The 19,146-nt window shown below is 34.5% G+C and overlaps 1 protein-coding gene across 1 annotated transcript; it reads right to left on the bottom strand.

Annotated features, from left to right (window-relative positions):
- Nucleotides 1–8,307: 8,307 nt before the first annotated feature.
- LOC104901173 (glucan endo-1,3-beta-glucosidase 12) lies at nucleotides 8,308–12,911 on the bottom strand. Its single transcript, XM_010688719.4, has 4 exons — nucleotides 12,644–12,911; nucleotides 11,795–12,139; nucleotides 9,255–9,285; nucleotides 8,308–8,623 (listed from the first exon to the last, which is right to left on the bottom strand). Exons 1-4 carry the CDS (start codon nucleotides 12,696–12,698, stop codon nucleotides 8,530–8,532), a joined length of 525 nt encoding a protein of 174 aa, XP_010687021.1. The 5' UTR covers nucleotides 12,699–12,911; the 3' UTR covers nucleotides 8,308–8,529.
- Nucleotides 12,912–19,146: the final 6,235 nt, after the last annotated feature.

Genomic DNA, 19,146 nt, shown 5'->3' with positions numbered 1-19,146 from the left:
AAGGGTAAGGTCTTTCTTTCTCAACAATGCATTTTGTGTAGTAATGCTCCTGAATCTCTCTCTCAGCTTTGTTTTGAATGTCCCTTCACTTTAGATGTGTTTGAATGTCTTCATGACAATGTGCTTGGCCAAAAATCCCTTAAGAGGTCAATTTTTCTAGTCAATTTTCTTTTCGTTATTGGATAGATTATTGTCATTCTGACCTCTCTTTGGAAGTAATCAAAATGTTTTCTTTTGTGTGGTGGTTTATCTAGTTCTATAGAAATAAAGTGATTTTCAATGATGAAGACATTTCCCCTCGTCGTGCTAGTTTCTAAATTAGTATTTTATTTTTCTCAGTTGTCTAAAGCGAACTGTGAGGTAGGTGACTTATCATCTGTTTCTTCTTCTTTTTCTGTCAAGAGTAATCTCCCCCTGATTTCTCAAGCGGGTACTAATCTCATTTAACTCCCCCTCCTTCTGATTTTTACAAGCTAAAATTTTGATGGTTCTAAAGTTAGTAATGGTAATGCTTCCTTAGGCTTTGTGATTAGAAATAGTGATGGAAAAGTTCTTTTAGCTGGTGCAAAGAGTATCAGCTTGAATGTGGTTCATGCGATCAAGTGGAAAGAAGGCCTTAGTAATTTTCATTTACTTGATGATATTTTAGATCTTACTACTAGTTTTAAGTCTATTTCTTGGTCTTTTGTTGGTAGGAATAGTAATAAGGTGGCACCATGTTCTAACTCATCTCCCTCTTTGGAACTTAGGTAGTAGAGTTTGGAGCTCTGACTTCCTAACTTTTATTGTTTATTTGTCGGCCGGTGATTTATAGATTGATGATAATGTTTTTAGTTTCATATTTAGGTTCATTATTGCATTATATTCTTAAGTTATGCTTTTCTACTCCTATTCGGTATGTTTTCTTATTTTTGATGAATTTCATGTATTGAGGACGTATTTGGAGTATGTTTAGCTAAACTTGAGGATTAGGAGCACTTGGAAGGAAGCTACAATAAATAAGGATCGTATGGATATGTCATAGTACGAGTTTGAGCAAAAACGAAGTGGAAAATCATTAGAAGAAATGTGAAAAAGGAGTCACATCTACTCTTCTGATCATAACTTTTGATGTGCTTATTAAAACCAAGTAATTCCCAAAAGATTTATAAACTAGACTTGAAGAGTTTTCCAACGATAGGTGGCAGGTCCCGAAGAGACTTCTAGTCAAAGAGTTATGCCTTTCGGAAGATTGCACTGTTTCTGCTGGAATCTGCCACGCGTACGCGCATCACTAATCCGCCTATTAATGATTTATTTAAGACTTTTCTTATCTTGTAAATTACTTTCCTAGTCATATTAGGTGAATATTATTTAGATAGGTTTTCATTCTTTTTCTCCCTCCTCCCATTTATCACGTTATTCTTAGTTTTTAGTTTTCTCCTCTCTTCCTCTCTAGTTTTTAGTTGTAAACCCTAGTTTTCATCTACTTCATTAATTCATTATTTCTTTTAGTTTCTTTCTTTGATTATGTTTTTCCTTGTAGATTTAGATTTCGTTATTTATTTCATGATAGAGTAGTTTTTATTTCTAGGGTTTGGGAATCCATGTTTATAAGATATGATTATTGATTGATATTTATTCATGGTTTGATTAGTTATTGATTTCTCTAATTGATTAGTGTTTTTCTTATTAATTTTGCAATCTGATCAATTGTGTAATTAAATATTGCTAACATATGCGAGTACGGTCGCTCAACATAATCAGATTTGCTAATTGTAGGTAAGCCTCTAAAGAGTACTATCTCTCGATCTATGACTCGATATCGAGTCATAGATCGAGAGATAGTACTCTTTAGAGGCTTACCTACATTTAGCAAATCTGATTATGTTGAGCGACCGTACTCGCATATGTTGATTTGAGAGCGTTAGTGCCTGACCAAGGATTAACCTGTGCTCTAGATATATGATTAATTGAACTGTGATAATATTTTGATGTTTATAAGTATAAACATGGTGAACCATTGCCCTAGATCTTTTTAGTTTGATTTTCGTAGTTTGATTAGTTTAGAACTTTAATTCAGATATTTGTGATCTTTTTAGTTCTCCATATCTTAGAAACTATATTAAAACGACCATCTCTCTATGGATTCGACCCTACTTACCCTACTACATTTTTAGAAGGTTTCGCAGAAATTATTTTTGACGGCTGTACGACAACCTATCAAATTTTGGCGCCGTTGCCGGGGAGACGATATATTTTATTTAGTTTTATTGTTGGTGAAATTAAACTGTGTATATATATATTTTTTTTCTTTCTTTTTGTTAAAAGTTTTTTGTTGTTTTCCTCTCTGGTTTAGTGTGTTATTATGGAGTCGTATAATTATAGTTCAGATGGAGATGTTTTTTCTAATTATCAAGGGCAATATGATTATTCTGGGTATTATAATGCGAATGATTATGTTTATGATGCATCATATGATTGTCAAAATTTACAAAATCTCTGCATGAATTCTTATGAAATCTATTACCCAATGATCTTATGTGCCTGTTCATACCCAATGTTATCAACCTGAGGAATAATTATTTCAACCTGAAACACAGAGCTCAGGAACTTTTTGACATGATGAAAGAGTATATTGTTAAACAACATGAAGATTTAAATGAATTAGCTAATGATTACCAAAACATAGCGAAATCTATTGATTTCTTGTTGTGCAACAATCTACTAACCAAGAGGTGATACTTGATGATACTAATATTAGTGTTGAGAATTATAATTCGAAAGAGAAAGACGTTGATATGACTCATGATAATTTGGTAGAAGGTAAGGGTGTAATTGATGGAGTTGGTAGTTTGTGTCTCCATGTTGACGAATCCATAGTTGAGAGTAAAGTGTCTGACACTTTTTCGATAAACTTTTCATCTACATATGAGTCTAAAGTTGAGAGTGAAATAGTAAATGAGTCTTTGTCGGTTTTATCTGATACTGTTTTTGAGTCTCATGTTTCATTCTCTAAAAAACTTGACATTATTCCTTCATCTCCTATATTGTATCCTCCATCGTCCCTTCTTTGTCCCCCCTTTGAATGACTATCATGATCATGTAACTAATGTAAACTTAGTTTCTTTTACTTCTTTTGAGTCATGTAAAAAGACTAACAATTTTTCTTTTACTTCTTCTTGTAAATTTAATTTTTCCTTTGATTTTTTTTTTGTAGTTTTAGTACTAATTTTTTTCATTTTTCGTTTTCACTCTTATATAATATGCTCTGAGATGTCTGCAGGAACATATGATAAGCTTCTTAGAGCATTGAACTATTATCAGTGATCTACTAGTCTTCAACGGTCATGCAAGACCTTAAATTTGTGCTTCTCGGGAGGCAACCCGAACATTAACTTATTTTCTCTCTTCTTTTCTTTATTTACGATTTTTGTCTTTGTTTCTTCCTTTTTGAGTGATTTTGCTGACTTCGGTGTGTTTTGTGTGTTTGTTGTAGGTGGAACAAGTTTTTTTTTTGTTTGTTTTTAAGAAAGGAAGTTTGTCAAAGTATCTGGTCGCCCGATCGACTGGGCATAATTGCCCTCTCGGACGCGCAAGCAAATTTTGGAAATTTGGAAGCCTTTTCGAAATTTTGGCCAAGTGTTACTCGCCGTGTCAACCAGGTGAAATTTTAGTCCAATCGGGCTGTTTTTCTCTTTACCGAGCGAGAGAGAAATTTCAAAATTTTTGCTGCAGGGCCTTCTCTTTCCTTCCTTCCCTCCCCCACACACTTTCTTCCTCAGCCACCTCTTCATTGCCCAGCCCCTGTCATTTGTTCACCATCTCAGGCGATCACCGTCACAAAGCCAGTCACTGGCGTCTCCCACAAACTTCCTCTGTTCGCATAACAACCTCCCCTCCTCCTACTCTTCGCGTCTGCTACTTCCTTCACAACTCACCCCACGCACCACCACTAGTGCTATCGTATCCTTCCATCATCGACGACCACCAAGAACCGGCATCCACACCACACCCATCCCCTAACAACAACATTCGCGCCGCCCACCAACTCTCAGCCCCTCCTGCTCGCCGCACATACGCCGCTAGTTGCGACCCATCCCACCACCAAACCATCACTTTCCCTGCGCAACACCACCAGAAACCCACGGGAACCCCCACCGTCCTTTCTTCGCGCCTACCACCTCCCTCGCGTCTCCTGCTCGCACAACAACACCGGTCGCCCAACATCGCACCACACTGCAGCGACCTAGACCTTCGTCGCTTCGTCTCCTCATGCACCCCCTCCTTACCTCCCCATCTGCACCGTACAACTCGCCTGCTCCTTCGAACCCCTCCCATTCTGTTTACCACATCTGCGCTTCACCACCATCAAATCCGACGCACCACAGCCGCACCTTTCCCTTTCTTTTCTTTCGTTCTTCGTTCTTCTCTCTCCTTTTTTTTTTAATTTTCTTCTTTCTCTATTTTTTTTTGTATTATTCTGATTTTCTTTTCCCTTTTCTATTTCTTTTTCTTTTTTTGTGTTTAATATATTTTGTTATTACTTTTTTCCAATGGACTTTTAATTTTTTTTACTGATGGTTCTTTTAGGATTCTCTCAAACAGGCATCTAATTAGTCCAAGTTCGCGTTTGTGAAGCATTATGACATGATTTTTGAGTATTTTGACTCTTCTCCCTAATTCATTGGGTAGTAAGCATCTTTTCTCACTTATAATTGTTGTTGATGTTCATCTCGAATTTCTGCTTGGATTTTTGTTTTGATGTCATCTTGTTGAGAATCTTACACATTAATTGAATTGTTAGTTCATCGGATTGTTGGGATTTGTGTGTGGTTTTTGTGGTGTTGTGGCTTTTGGTGGACGACTTTGGTGTTGAATGATTGTTGGGGTTCAATATTGTTCTTTTTCTAAACTGGTTTCTGCAGTGAGGACACTGTAGATTCTAGCTTGGGGGAGGAATATTCTATCATTTGTTTGCTTTTTAGTGTAGATTTTTTTTTTGCTTTCGTAGGATGTTGCACGGTTTGTACTGCTTATTAGAAGTGGAAGTTTACGTGTAACCAAAAAATTGTACTGCTTTCTTAGTTGCATCTGCATATATATCATCTCTTTTAGATTTCATCTCATTTTAGTTGCATCTATGGGACTACTGCTAAGACTTTTTGAAAATCTCTCTCTGGCTCGATTTAACATTACTATGCAGACACCCTAGCCTAAGTGAGCTTTTGTGCCTATAAACTGACGTATCTGTGTCAGTTATGTTCTTTCATGTGTGATTAGTTCCTCAGTTGTCGCATTGATCTTGACTTTTACTTGGTACTCTTTGATATATGATAGTGCATACATTTTGATATGATTGAGGCGTTTAATTTGATGATCTTAGCTCCAGAGTTGTTCTTATTTTCATATTATCCTTCCTCTAGCCCGCCTGAGCCTTTTCTGACTTTGTTTCATTGATACCTACATTACAAGCCATTGACCTCATTTGATTCTTGTCCCAAGCCTAGTTTGGGGGGAGCGAGTAATAATTTTGTTTTGGTTTGTATTGAATTGAAGTGCTCTATTTGTGGTTTACAAGGATGGAAAAGTATGTTTAGTGAGCTTTGAAATTGAATTGAAAGTGTGAAAAGAAAGAAACACAAAAAAGTGAAAAATGAAATGAAAAAAAGATGTGAAAAAGAGTTTTGAATAAAGCGAAATAAAAAAGGATTACGATCAAATTTCTTGAGTGAAAAAGGTGGTTGATTATATTTGGAGATTGTTGATTGTTGCACGGAGTTGTTGTGACCTTTTTTTGGGTCATGTTTTCAGTTATATGATGCTCCCCCTTATTGGTTTTTCCACCACAATTCCCAAATTATTTCCATACCTTTAACCTCAGCCCCATTACAACCCTTAAAAGTCCTCTTGATCATGATGTATTGTATTGTTGTGTATTAAGTGAGTCAAAAAGTCAAAGTTAAAGAGTATTTGCTTCATCTGAGTCGACTTATTTTGGTTGAGAGTCATTATTTAACCCTTAAACACACGAGAAATTAGAGTGCACATAACTATAGTGAGGTCTGTCATGTTTCGTTAAATCCAGTTTGGGAGAGATAGTTTGTGGTATGATTGGAGAGTTGATTGCGATACAAGATATGCTACGCGGCTTTGTTCGAGATTGTTTCGATGCTTGGTTTATGCAGTGATTATATCTCTTGTGTTCTCAATTGAGTGTTTAGCCCTGTTGTAGTCCTATATTGTAGATTGTCTAACTTTTCCGATGTTTATGTCTAATTGCTTGAGGACAAGCAATGGTTTAGCTTGGGGGAGTTTGATAAGTCATATTTATATATAGTTTTTAGGTTCATTTAGGTTGCATTTTAGAGCATTTAGTTTCATATTTAGGTTCATTTTGGATTATATTCTTAAGTTATGCTTTTCTACTCCTATTCGGTATGTTTTCTTGTTTTTGATGAATTTCAGGCATTCAAGGCTATTTGGAGTATGTTTAGCAATTGAGGATTAGGAGCACTTGGAAGGAAGCTACAATGAATAAGGATCGTATGGATATGTCATAGTACGAGTTTGAGCAAAAACAAAGCGGAAAATCATTAGAAGAAATGTGAAAAAGGAGTCACGTCTACTCTTCTGATCATAATTTTTGATGTGCTTATTAAAACCAACTAATTCCCAGAAGATTTATAAACTAGACTTGAAGAGCTTTCCAACGATAGGTGGCACATCCCGAGGAGACTTCTAGTCAAGGAGTTAAGCCTTTCGGAAGATTGCACTGTTTCTACTGGAATCTGCCACACGCGTATGCGCGGATCACTAATCCGCCTATTAATGATTTATTTAAGACTTTTCTTATCTTGTAAATTACTTTCCTACTCATATTAGGTGAATATGATTTAGATAGGTTTTCATTCTTTTTCTCCCTCCTCCATTTATCACGTTATTCTTAGTTTTTAGTTTTCTCTTCTCTTCCTCTCTAGTTTTTAGTTGTAAACCCTAATTTTCATCTACTTCATTAATTCATTATTTCTTTTAGTTTCTTTCCTTGATTACTTTGATTATGTTTTTCCTTGTAGATTTAGATTTCGTTATTTATTTCAGGATAGAGTAGTTTTTATTTCTAGGGTTTGGGAATCCATGTTTGTAAGATATGTTTATTGATTGATATTTATTCATGGTTTGATTAGTTATTGATTTCTCTAATTGATTAGTGTTTTTCTTGTTAATTTTGCAATCTGATCAATTGTCTGATTAAATATTGCTAATATCGAGTCATAGATCGAGAGATAGTACTCTTTAGAGGCTTACCTACAATAAGCAAATCTGATTATGTTGAGCGACCGTACTAGCATATGTTGATTTGAGAGCGTTAGTGCCTAACCAAGGATTAACCTGTGCTCTAGATATATGATTAATTGAACTGTGATAATATTTTTATAGTTTATAAGTATAAACATGGTGAACTATTGCCCTAGATCTTTTTAGTTTGATTTTCGTAGTTTGATTAGTTTAGAACTCTATTCAGATATTTGTGATCTTGTTTAGTTCACCTTATCTTAGAAACTATATTAACGACCATCTCTCTGTGGATTCGACCCTACTTACCCTGCTACATTGTTAGAAGGTTTTGCAGGAATTATTTTTGACGGGTGTAAAACAGCCTATCAAGCTAAAACTTGGGAGTTTTTACATCATGAGAAACACTCTCGCGATTAATTAAAGAAGCCAAATAAATGATTCCGCAAGACCGTTTGTTCGTGAGCATGTCCTATTAATGATATTTAATCCTAGATCCTAGTGGACGTAGTCTATATTAAACGTATGAAGTAAACCTTAACATCGGTTCAATCTTCACTAGGGTTTTTATTTGGAGGATATGATCCCACACCCAAAGCCTTTTGCCCGTTAAGTTAGGTCGAGTTGACCTATCAGAGTTTCTGACTTGGTAGGATAAGAAATAGCGAGACTATTTGTTTGTGATCAGGTAAGATTGGTAGGACCAAAAAGAGGCAAACTTAATTTTTTTTTTATTAAGTAAGACAAATGTCTCAGGGATCAACCTCCGTTAGGCTATTAACAGGCACATAAATTCCCAACTCATTATTGGGGTAAGGATTCGAACCTTGGGCAAAGCTCTTGGAATTCTGAGGGGTGATATTTCACTAAGCTACCACCTCTTCCTTTAAGAGTGAGTCTTTATATATCTACTCTCTTCTTTATTAGAGAATAGTCATGTTTTTACTAAATGGTAATGTAGGATATATATCAGAAAATATCATAAATAAAAAAGACAAAGAAACTGTTGCAAAATAAATATAGAGGCACAAATATGTTAACAAGGTAGACATCGAGCAGATGCAACTCTTTTAAGCTTTCATGGGTCAAAAAGAAGTTCTATTGTCACATATTCTTAAAATACTTTCAAAGAAAAGCATATATCAAGGACATAATAAATATAAGACAAAAAAGTACATGGAACAAAGCATTGGTTTAACCATTTTCTTTGATCCAAATTCCAAATATTCTCGTTTTCCCACTTGCTGCAAATAATCACGGCTTCAACCAAATGACAATGTATAATAGCACCACAACGCTGGCGAGTATATTATGTGCATCCAGCCTTCTAGTCTCGGAGCTTACAGTCCTAATAAATATAACAAAACACTACATCTCAGTCCATTGTGATGCAATCTTTATGAATATTCAATTTTTTTTTTGTTAATAATAAATTTATTTGATTTAGCAATCTTATGAAAGTGGGCATATGGTCGACTTACGTGAGGGTCTAAGGGTGAGAAATGAGAACTGAAAAGTGAGAACTAATAAGTGAGAATGTATTAGTCACGCCTATTTTTACTTATAGTTACAAATTCTTCTCACTTAGAATTACACCACAATTTTTTTTTGAGTAGAGAAAAACATCATCTTTTATAAGTTTTTTTTTTCCTTTCTTAGATTAGATCTACATTATTTTTTTAATAAAATTACATCTCTTCTCAATTTCCTACAAAAAATCCGTCTTACATGAACTTGTTTATAATACATATATATAAATACCAAAAAATTCAAACTTTAGTTGTTACTACCACTCAATAGAATCCATCAAATTCTCCTTAGAGGTGGTAATATATTTTACATGCATTTTAAAATGTGACACGTAATTGATTGAACATTTAATTAAAACTTTTGAATCATCAATAACTTATTATTTACTTTTTCTATAAGATAATTATCTTTGAATTTGATATATACTTCTCAATAGTAACCTAATTTACCTGGAGACCTCATAGATACATTTACCATAGCCTGCAATACAAATAGTCAGCTTTAGTTTCATTTTTATTTTATTTCATATAACAAAAAAGGAAAAAAAATTAAATCAAATGCAAATCCCAAATGGAGTATGATTACAAATCATAGAATCAAATTAACAAAGTCCAACAGTTACATATATATGGGTTGTGTTGGTTTGTTTGTTTTTTTTTTTTTTTACATTATATCTACATTAATACATAGATTTTTTTGGTGTAAATTAGTGACTAAGCACAACGACATACTTAGGATTTATTCTCAAGTGTTAGATACTATTCTAACAAAAAATTACTAAGTTAGATGATATCTACACACCATTACTATATATATATATATATATAAATATATATATATATATATATATATATATATATATATATATATATATATATATATATATATACATACATTTAGAATTGGAAAAATTGACACTACTTGTCCAGACTATAGTCCATTTTTCATAAAAGATCCATAATATGAAAAATCCATGGTGAATCCCAACCTTGTCCCCAATTTTTCACAAATGGTCCAAATTACCTGCTAACCTGCAACAGCAGGTAAACCTTAATTTTTTTTTTCAAATTTCTATTTTTTTTTTGTTTTTTAATAAACCTTTTTCTTTTAATTATTTTCCTTTTTTGAGGTGAATGTGTCAATTTTATACCAGATGACACTTCTGGACCCAGAGGGGGATTGGGACCCGCAGGGTGCTCAAGCCCTTTAAAATTTCCAAATTACCATAGGGAAGGAACCCTTGGAAAGGCGGGAGTCCAATCCGAAGCCTTTCAACTTTTAAAACAAAGGATTCTTGGGTATTTATTTGAGGATAGTGACTCAAAAGCATAGTGATAGTCCTTTTTGAAAAGATTATGCTTCTTCATCCCTATTTCTTTCTCTCACCTCTTCAACCCTACCCAATCACCCACTATCATACCCTCATATTCTCTCTCCTCTTCAACCCCACCCACCATCACACCCCATCTTATCTCTCCTCTCTTCATCAACCATCATCACCCTCATTTTCTCTCTCCTCCCTCAACCCATCACCATGCATCACCACCCAACACCGCCCCATCAATACCCAATCACCGCTCATCACCGTTCTTCTCTTTCTCATCAATAGCCACGACCCTCATCTTCTCTCTCTCTCACCGAAAATCAGCACCTCATCTACTTCTTCCAACCACTCTAATCTTTTCTCTCTCACTGAAAATCGCCACTAACAACCAACACAACCCACAAAACCCCACTCTCATCCTCTATCTCTCTCGAAGTGGGTGCATGGGGGTGGTTTCGAGGTTCTCGGTGTCCAAGTTTGGGTGTAGGTTTTGGAGGGTGGGGGTTTTGAGGTTTTGGTGTGACTATGTAATTAAGAATATTATGATTTTTATGCAGTTGGAGAGCAATATAAATATGCATCGAAATAAAATTCATTTGCAATATAGTTCGATAAATGAAATGGAGAGCGCCACGTCGGATTTTCACGTCATGCATTATATTTTCATCTTTTAAAAAAATAGAGTTTTACATAGATTAAAATACACATAACGAGTTGTAGATAAGGGAAAACTAGCGTTTGGTTTTGAATGAACAACCTCAATTATTATATTATGTAAATTGTATATAACTTTTGCTATGTAATTTGAAATAATATAATTATTGTACCATTAGCTTGTTCTTGAAATATGCTTCGAATAAGATCCATTTACAATATAGTTCTACAACTTATGAAATAAAGAGTGCCACATAGGATTGTCATGTCATTAGTTTTCATTTTAAATATTTTAAAAAAGTAGAGTTCTACATATAGTTAAATACATAAAAGGAGTTTTAGATTGGGAGAAATTAGTCTTTCGTTTCGAACAAATAACCTAAACTATTATATTATGTAATTAAATATCACTTGACCTAATTCAAAACATTATAATTCTTTTATCATTGGAGAGTGTTTGTAATATGCTTCAAAAATAAGATCGATTTACTATATATAGTTTTATAACTCATGAACAATATATTTATTTAGATGAATTGTAAGATATTATTTAGTCTTTTTTTAGATAAATATAATGATTACTATAAGTATAGTAAACTACATATATGTTTGATTATAGCCTTTGATCATAGGTCCGATTTACAGGATCAAATATATTATTTTTCAAAACCTCAATCTTACTCAACAAACTAAAACAATTTAGTATTGCAACAAAATTTGTTAAGGATATTTTGTTGTTACAACAAAAACTAAAATCTATATATCGATAAAGTTACGTATATATTAGAGTTTGGAGGATGAAAAAGTAGAGTTTGATTTTAAAAAACCTTAAGATAGTCTATAGATTTTTAACTACTTGTTGCAATGGAAAAAGAACGGAGAAAGTATATGAAAATTCTCATTTCACACCACAAAATCAACAATGTAAACAAAATTTGCAAAAAGTAAAATAAGCAACAAGCCCGTGCAACGCATGGGCTTCAAAGCTAATAAAAGTGAAAAGGAAGTTACTTGGGTCTTTCTTTGTTAAAGTAGCTGTTCCCCCAAAGTTGCAGGCAATGTCATTGTTTCCGTTTTGTTGATAGTAGATGTTGAAGGCATAGGAAGCATGCGAGACCACCGTGTTAGGGTCGTAGCACGGTCCGCCGGCTTCGATCGGACTACAATCAGCCTTGCCGTCACCACACGCCCAGTCTAGTGCAGTCTGTAGATCATTCTGAGTTACCACAGGAAGTGCCACACACCAAGATGTACCATCTAAGAACGTGGTGTTCCCTTCTGCAGGAGACAGTGTTGTGATCGGAAGGGTTGCTTCTTGCTTTTCTTGCACAGTTACATGATGCCCCATTGTGTACACTTCAAAAATTCAATAATAAAACAGACAGATAAGTTAATAGTACAAGTCAGTCATTCCAAATATAGTAAAATATATGCATATTTACATATTACTATACTGGATACTCCCTCCATTCTTGAATAAATTGTTAATTGCTATAATTAATTTAGTAAAAAAACTGTATATATGGTTCACTAATTAAACAAAATTTGTCATTCTTTGGCATCAGTATGAGTATATATTATATGTGCCTGTTGCCTAGAATTTAAGAATGAACCTATTATTACTTCTTCGGTCTTGTTTTATCTTGATAAGCTAGCTGAATTTTCAATCCATTGTGTAAGCTACAACTATATTTGTAGAGTAGCAAATTAAGATTTGTTATGTTTCATGCATAATACTGCTAAAGGAATTTCTGAAATTCGAGAACACAAATTATAAAATGAATGAAATATATACACATCAGAGACAAAATTTGCTCATAAAGTATACATATAATTAACTATCAAGAGAACGAAACATACCTAGAAAACATCCTATCGTCCACAAGGTGTAGCAAAACAAAATTCTTCTTTTCATGTGTAGAGATATCTCTTGCACTTGTCACCTTTCTTCAGAGGAAGCCAATATACTTTTTGCTTATCATCACATGTAAATATTATAAGAGGAAGAGTGAAATGATCAAGAAAAACAACGGGAGATGGAAGGCAAATTTATGTAGTTCCTTCCTTCTTTGAGAAGTAAATGCAGAAGTCAGGAGAACGAACTAGTAATAAAGGCAATAAGCACCTGAAGAATCAGAAGTTTCTTGTTGCATAGGTAATCACTTTGAAGGCTAATCAATACTCTATGTATTAAAGTAGTATTAGCTCTACAGTTACTTAATTTGATGAGCTATAGAATAACGTTTGCTTTTATTGCTCGACTGATATATATTTTGACCTAGGGGAGTCAAACTGGGTGTGGGTTGACCAAACCTAGGTTCTGGTCCAACCCACTTGGGTCGTGCCAAATTCAGTTCAATTCATGGCCGATTAAGGATTAGGTATGGGTCAGGTATAATCAATTTTGATTAACCTTGGGTCGGGCTACAAACAGGAGCTTGAGGATGATATTGAAGTATTGTGATGGATAATTAAGATGTTTTTAGGAGATCTCATTGATGAAAGAAGTTTCCCTTCGTAAGTCTTGTAATGTGAGTAAAGTGGTGTTACTACCATTTTTACATTATAGTTAGCATTTATTATGATTCATTGAATCAAGCCCTTAAGGGTCTAATGATCACGTAAATGTAGGCCCAATTATATCAAGAAGCCCATGAGAAATAGTCAACAAAAGTCAACAATCAACGATCCATAGAAGAAAGCCCAACTAGCAGCAATAATCAAGAGATAATGGTTGAAAGTCAAGCAACGCGAAAGATGATGACATGGCTGGAAGTTAACCTGATTATGAAAGCATGCAAGAACGTGGGTAATGGAACGTGATTGTCATGGCGTCGATCAGAAAATGGCAATTGTGATTTGAATCATAAAATGATTCAAATCACTTCCCTCCAAGAAGCAAGGAAGTTATACATGTCTTCGTAGTATAAATACAAGAAGCAACATCAGAACAAAACAAAAAACACAACACACAACAAACGTGCAATTTACTTTTCTCTAGCGTAGCTTTACCTAGATTAGCCAACCCCCTTGTGGGGTTATAGTTAGCCTCTAGCCTATAATTAGAGCATGTATTGAGCTACCAAGTTTGTTCGATCTCCAATTTTAGTCGAAATCCATGGAGGTATCATCTTCATGTTTGTCCTTTAATTGTCCAGTCTGGTTTATCTTTATGTGTGTTATAGAATCTTTCTAGAAGTTTGTGACATAAGTGAGAATATTCAGCAGTAATTAATAGATTAATTGTTGCGTTGATCATCTTATTTAATACACGTCGCTTGAATTTATTAGGCGTTATAGTTTAATTTATATTAGGCTATAATAAAGTACGTTAGCAAGGTTTTATCAAATTACAAACCGGTAACCCTCAAGGACTAATTAAGACTCCCGTGACATTCAGTATCTAACTATTTGGTGTGCATTCAACTATGTTCTTTTGTGTAATGGTGTCTTTTCTGAAACAGGCTTTAAAGAAAAAAACAGAATCGGCCAAAAAAGTGAAGAATTTGGATGTGGACAAAGAGAATTCGCAAGACAACCGATCAAAAGAGAATGAGGTGGACTCAAAAGCTAACAATAACAAGGCGGATTCACAACCTAAGAGTGCAGTTGTAGGAAAGATTTCATCTAAGGGCTCATCTCCTGATGTGAATCCAAAAGGAACTCCACTTGTGTGTGAACAAGTGGTCCAGTCTCTTAGCAAGTCATGTTCTTGGCTACATGCTCGTGTTACCAACTTGCCTGATTCCTCCCCAATAAAGGTTGATTTGGAGAAATTTCAATTCCACTACTTAGATGATGATTCATCTACTTGGGTATATAAAGTGGATATTCGTGAGTTCTTCTCCGGCGCGATGTTAAATGTATCCATATTACAAGTCTTCATGAGGTGATCTAATAAAAATAACTACTTATATATTTTGTTGGTTGTTGACGATTTTCAATCTAAATTAACTTAATCTTCTTTTAGTGCACTTTAGGAAGATTTACTTGGATGTGATTCTATTTCAAAAGTTGGGTGGTTATGTCCACAAGAGATTCGTGGTGCCAATTGCTTGAACAACCTTGCTGAAGCGAGTGAGTACGTTGAAAGGAGTATTACCGTATGTGTTCGATCTAAAGATAACTATATTATTGCCCCATACCTTGACGAGTATGTTTTAGTACCTAGTTGATAATGTCTTTTTATGATATATACTATTTTTTGGATAACTATTATTGGTATACACATGATTGTTGAACTTAATTTTTTGTTGTAGTCTCCATTGGATGCTCTTGGCAATATCTCCTTCAACTCACATAATATACCATTTTGATTCTATGCATCGAGAACCACCCCAAGGCTTTCTAATCAAAAGCACATTGAATATGTGTTGTTTTATTTTCATTTCCTTTTAATTTTGTTCTTTATTAACATCATGACATTGTAACTATTATAGAATGTGGTGTTGTAGTGCGATGAAAAGATTACCTGGACGTGGTCCAAGAAGAGCCACACTTCCTCAATGGAAATCAGTGAAGGTAAAGGATTTTGATTGTCCTATCTTTATCTTATTAGTTTCCCTAATTTTATTGATCGTCATTTTGAGAATTATTTTTTGGATATAATTTTGAATTTAGTTCGCACAACAACATGCTGAAGTTGCTTGCGGCTATTACGTGATGAGGTTTATGTTCGATATACTCACTTGTTGCACGGAAGTCGATGATCTTGAGAAGATTCGTAACATTCCGTCCCCATATAAACTATGACCTGGTTTCACCCTAATTAGTCCTTAAATAACTTATTAGACTAGAATGTTTTACATGCTATGGTACGAAATAGATGAATTTGACCTAAAACAACCTTTACTTGCACAAATTTGACTAGAACGATCAAATTAGACTTATAATTGTCCTACTAGTCCTTAAACTACATATTAGATTACAATGTAACCTAAAATTATATGCTATATATGGTATGGTATGAATAAATTTGACCCAAAACGGCTTAAAAACGACCTTTAGTTGCACAAACTTGAGTAGGATGATCAAATTAGACTAGTAATTGTCCTAATAGTCCTTAAACAACATATTAGACCAGAATGTAACCTAAAATTACATGCTATGGTATGAAATGGATTATTTTAAGCCAAAACAACCTAGAATGACCTTGAAACGACCTTTACTTGCACATACTCAAATTAAAAATGTAATCGTCCTAATACTCCTTAAAAAACATATTAGATCATAATGTAACCTACAATTACATGCTATGGTATGAAATGGATGAATTTGACCCAAAACGGCCTAGAAACGGCCTTTACTTGCACAAACTTGACTAGGATGATCAAACTAGACTAGTAATCGTCCTAATAGTCCTTAAACAACATATTAGATTATAATGTAACCTAAATTACATGCTATGGTATGAAATGGATGAATTTAACACAAAACTGCCTAGAACGGCCTTGAAACGACCTTTACTTGCACAAATTGACTAGAACGATCAAATTAGAATTGTAATCATCCTAATACTCCTTAAACAATAAATTAGACCAGAATGTAACCTAAAATTACATGCTATGGTATGAAATGGATGATTTTAACCCAAAACGGCCTAGAACGACCTTGAAACGACCTTTACTTGCACAAACTTGACTATAACGATCAACTTAGAATTGTAATCGTCCTAATACTCCTTAAACAACATATTAGATCATAATGTAACCTAAAATTACATGCTATGGTATGAAATGGATGAATTTGACCAAAAACGACCTTTTTTTTTTGACTTGCACAAACTTGACTAAAACGATCAAACTAGAATTGTTATCATCCTAATACTCCTTATACAACATATTAGACCAGAATGTAACCTAAAATTACATGTAATGGTATGAACTGGATGAATTTGACCCAAAACGGCCTTGAACGACCTTGAAACGACCTTTACTTGCACAAACTTGACTAGAACGATCAAATTAGAATTGTAATAGTCCTAATACTCCTTAAAAAACATATAATATCATAATGTAACCTAAAATTACTTGCTATGGTATGAAATGGATGAATTTGACCCAAAACGGCCTTGAAATGACCTTTAGTTGCACAAACTTGACTAGAACGATCAAATTAGACTAGTAATCGTCCTAATAGTCCTTAATCAACATATTAGATTAGAATGTAACCTAAAATTACATGCTATGGTATGAAATGGATGAATTTTAACCCAAAATGGCCTAAAACGACCTTTACTTGCACAAACTTGACTAAAACGATCAAATTAGAATTGTAATCGTCCTAGTAGTCCTTAAAAAACATATTAGATTAGAATATAACCTAAAATTACATGATATGGCGCGAAATGGATGAATTTAACATAAAATGGCTTTAAAATGGCCTTTACTTGCAGAAACTTGACTAGAACGATCAAATCAGACTTGTAGTTGTCCTAGTAGTTCTTAAATAGCATAAAGAATAGAATTTGACCTAAAATTTCATGCTATGATATATATATATATATTATATTAATATATATATATATATATATATATATATATATATATATATATATATATATATATATAGTTGTCTTTATTTGATCTTATTAGGTTTATAACACACCAAGGGAGGAGTCATTTACTGTTAAGGAAATCAATGAAGTTGGAGACAAGTTTGCTTCCTTCGTTACCGATTGTTGTCTATGAATTTAATTTCTAAATACGTTGTAAACGCGTACTCTAAATCTACGGTAATGTTTTGTAACTTAATTCTACACTTTATATAATAATAGTACGTATCTTAATTTGAATGTTTATTTGTTGGATTTTAAATTTCATGTGCACTTTTTTGTATCATTGTACATATTATGGTGATATAAGAGGGGCAAGAGGAGGTTAAGTATGGTGGTGAAAATGAGGCTGCAGGCTACGTAAATTTGTTTTGTAAATGTTGCAGCTAGCGCTCTATTGTAATATATACTCTAGGAAGCTAATAATATAACTAGCGCTATAATAATGAATCAAAAAACTTTTTTCTCCTAAATGCTCTCTAGGTGCACGATAAGGTGAGTGCTATTGTGAGCCGAGTGTAGGATGGGGAGGAAAAAGAAGAGCTCCGGGGCCGGTGAAGGGTCATCGGAGACCGGAAACTCACACAAATCATCTGGACCAAATAGCAAGCAGGTAGTGGGCGCGGATTTTGTAGAAAGCAATGGAACAGTAACTAAGGTAACGCCAGCGAGGAGTATGGTGGTTCAAGAGGAGATTCTAGCAACGCCGGTACCGGAAGAAGTGGTTGAGCTAGCTGAAAAGAATCACAACTTCTGGAAGAGCATGACACAGAGTAAAATCTCTGAAAAAGGTATGGGTCTATCCTATGTCACTCCGGTAGTTGTCAATGGCGAAAATGTAGCTAAGCTTGATAAGAAGGAGGTTGATAGAGCTACAGAAGAGTGGCAGAATGCGCTAATAGTGTATGTTATTGGACAAAACCCTAGTCTAATGGCTATAACTAACTACTGTAAATCTCAATGGGCACCAAAAACTGAACCTAAAATATTCAAGCATGATGAGGGATACTTTGTGGTGAAAATGGATACAGCTGAGGATAGAGATGCAGTACTATATTCAGGGCCTCATTTATTTTTTTGGCAAGGCTATGATTGTGAAACAGTGGACATCTAGATTTAGCTTTAACCAGGAGATTTTGAAAGTTATTCCAATATGGGTTACCTTTCCTAATCTTCCACTGAACTGCTGGTTTACTGATTCCTTGAGTAGGATTGGAAGCACTATTGGTGTGCCAATATATGCAGATGAATGTACCACGAAACAATTAAGGATCTCATTTGCAAGAATCTTGATTGAAATGGATGTAACAGGGAAGATCCAAGAGGAAATAAAGGTGGAAGACCCTAATGGGAGGGTGTTCAAACAAAAGGTTGGGTATGCTTGGCTACCACCATTTTGTGCTAAGTGTCAGAAGATAGGTCATGTTTGTGAGGAGAAAAAGAAGGCTACTAAAGGAAGAATCACCCAAAAATGGGTACCAGTAGGACAAGCTAAGGATATTTCGTCATCCAATCCAGTTTTAGAGGCTGATATTGGGGATGATAGGGTTACTGGAAATCCTCAAACAATTTCTAGTAATCCAAATCAACCTGCTAATGTAACCCCAGTGGTTACGCCAGTATCTTCTACTCAGAGACAGGAATTGGATGATGAAGGGGCATGGAAGCTGGTAACAAGGAAAACAAAGGATAAAGGGAAGCAAGGGACTTTTCAAACAGCTAATTCAGCAGTAATGTATGAACTATCTGGAGGAGGAAGCTCAGCTGCTGGTGCTGGGGGTGCTAAGGGACCAAACCCTTATTTGTCTTA

This window comes from Beta vulgaris, chromosome 8 (assembly GCF_026745355.1).
Source record: "Beta vulgaris subsp. vulgaris cultivar EL10 chromosome 8, EL10.2, whole genome shotgun sequence".
Lineage (NCBI taxonomy): Eukaryota > Viridiplantae > Streptophyta > Magnoliopsida > Caryophyllales > Amaranthaceae > Beta > Beta vulgaris.
The sequence above is the reverse complement of the archived record's forward strand: the minus strand, read 5'-3'. Positions and strand labels throughout refer to the sequence as shown.

Bases quoted from the DNA above. Each gene is read 5' to 3' on its own strand.
- LOC104901173 (XM_010688719.4), bottom strand. From the start codon at position 12,698: ATGAAAAGAAGAATTTTGTTTTGCTACACCTTGTGGACGATAGGATGT. The intron at 12,140-12,643 runs GTATGTTTCGTT...GAATTTTTGAAG, and splicing joins GACGATAGGATGTTTTCTAG to TGTACACAATGGGGCATCAT. The intron at 9,286-11,794 runs GTAACTTCCTTT...TTTGTATTGCAG, and splicing joins TTTAACAAAGAAAGACCCAA to GCTATGGTAAATGTATCTAT.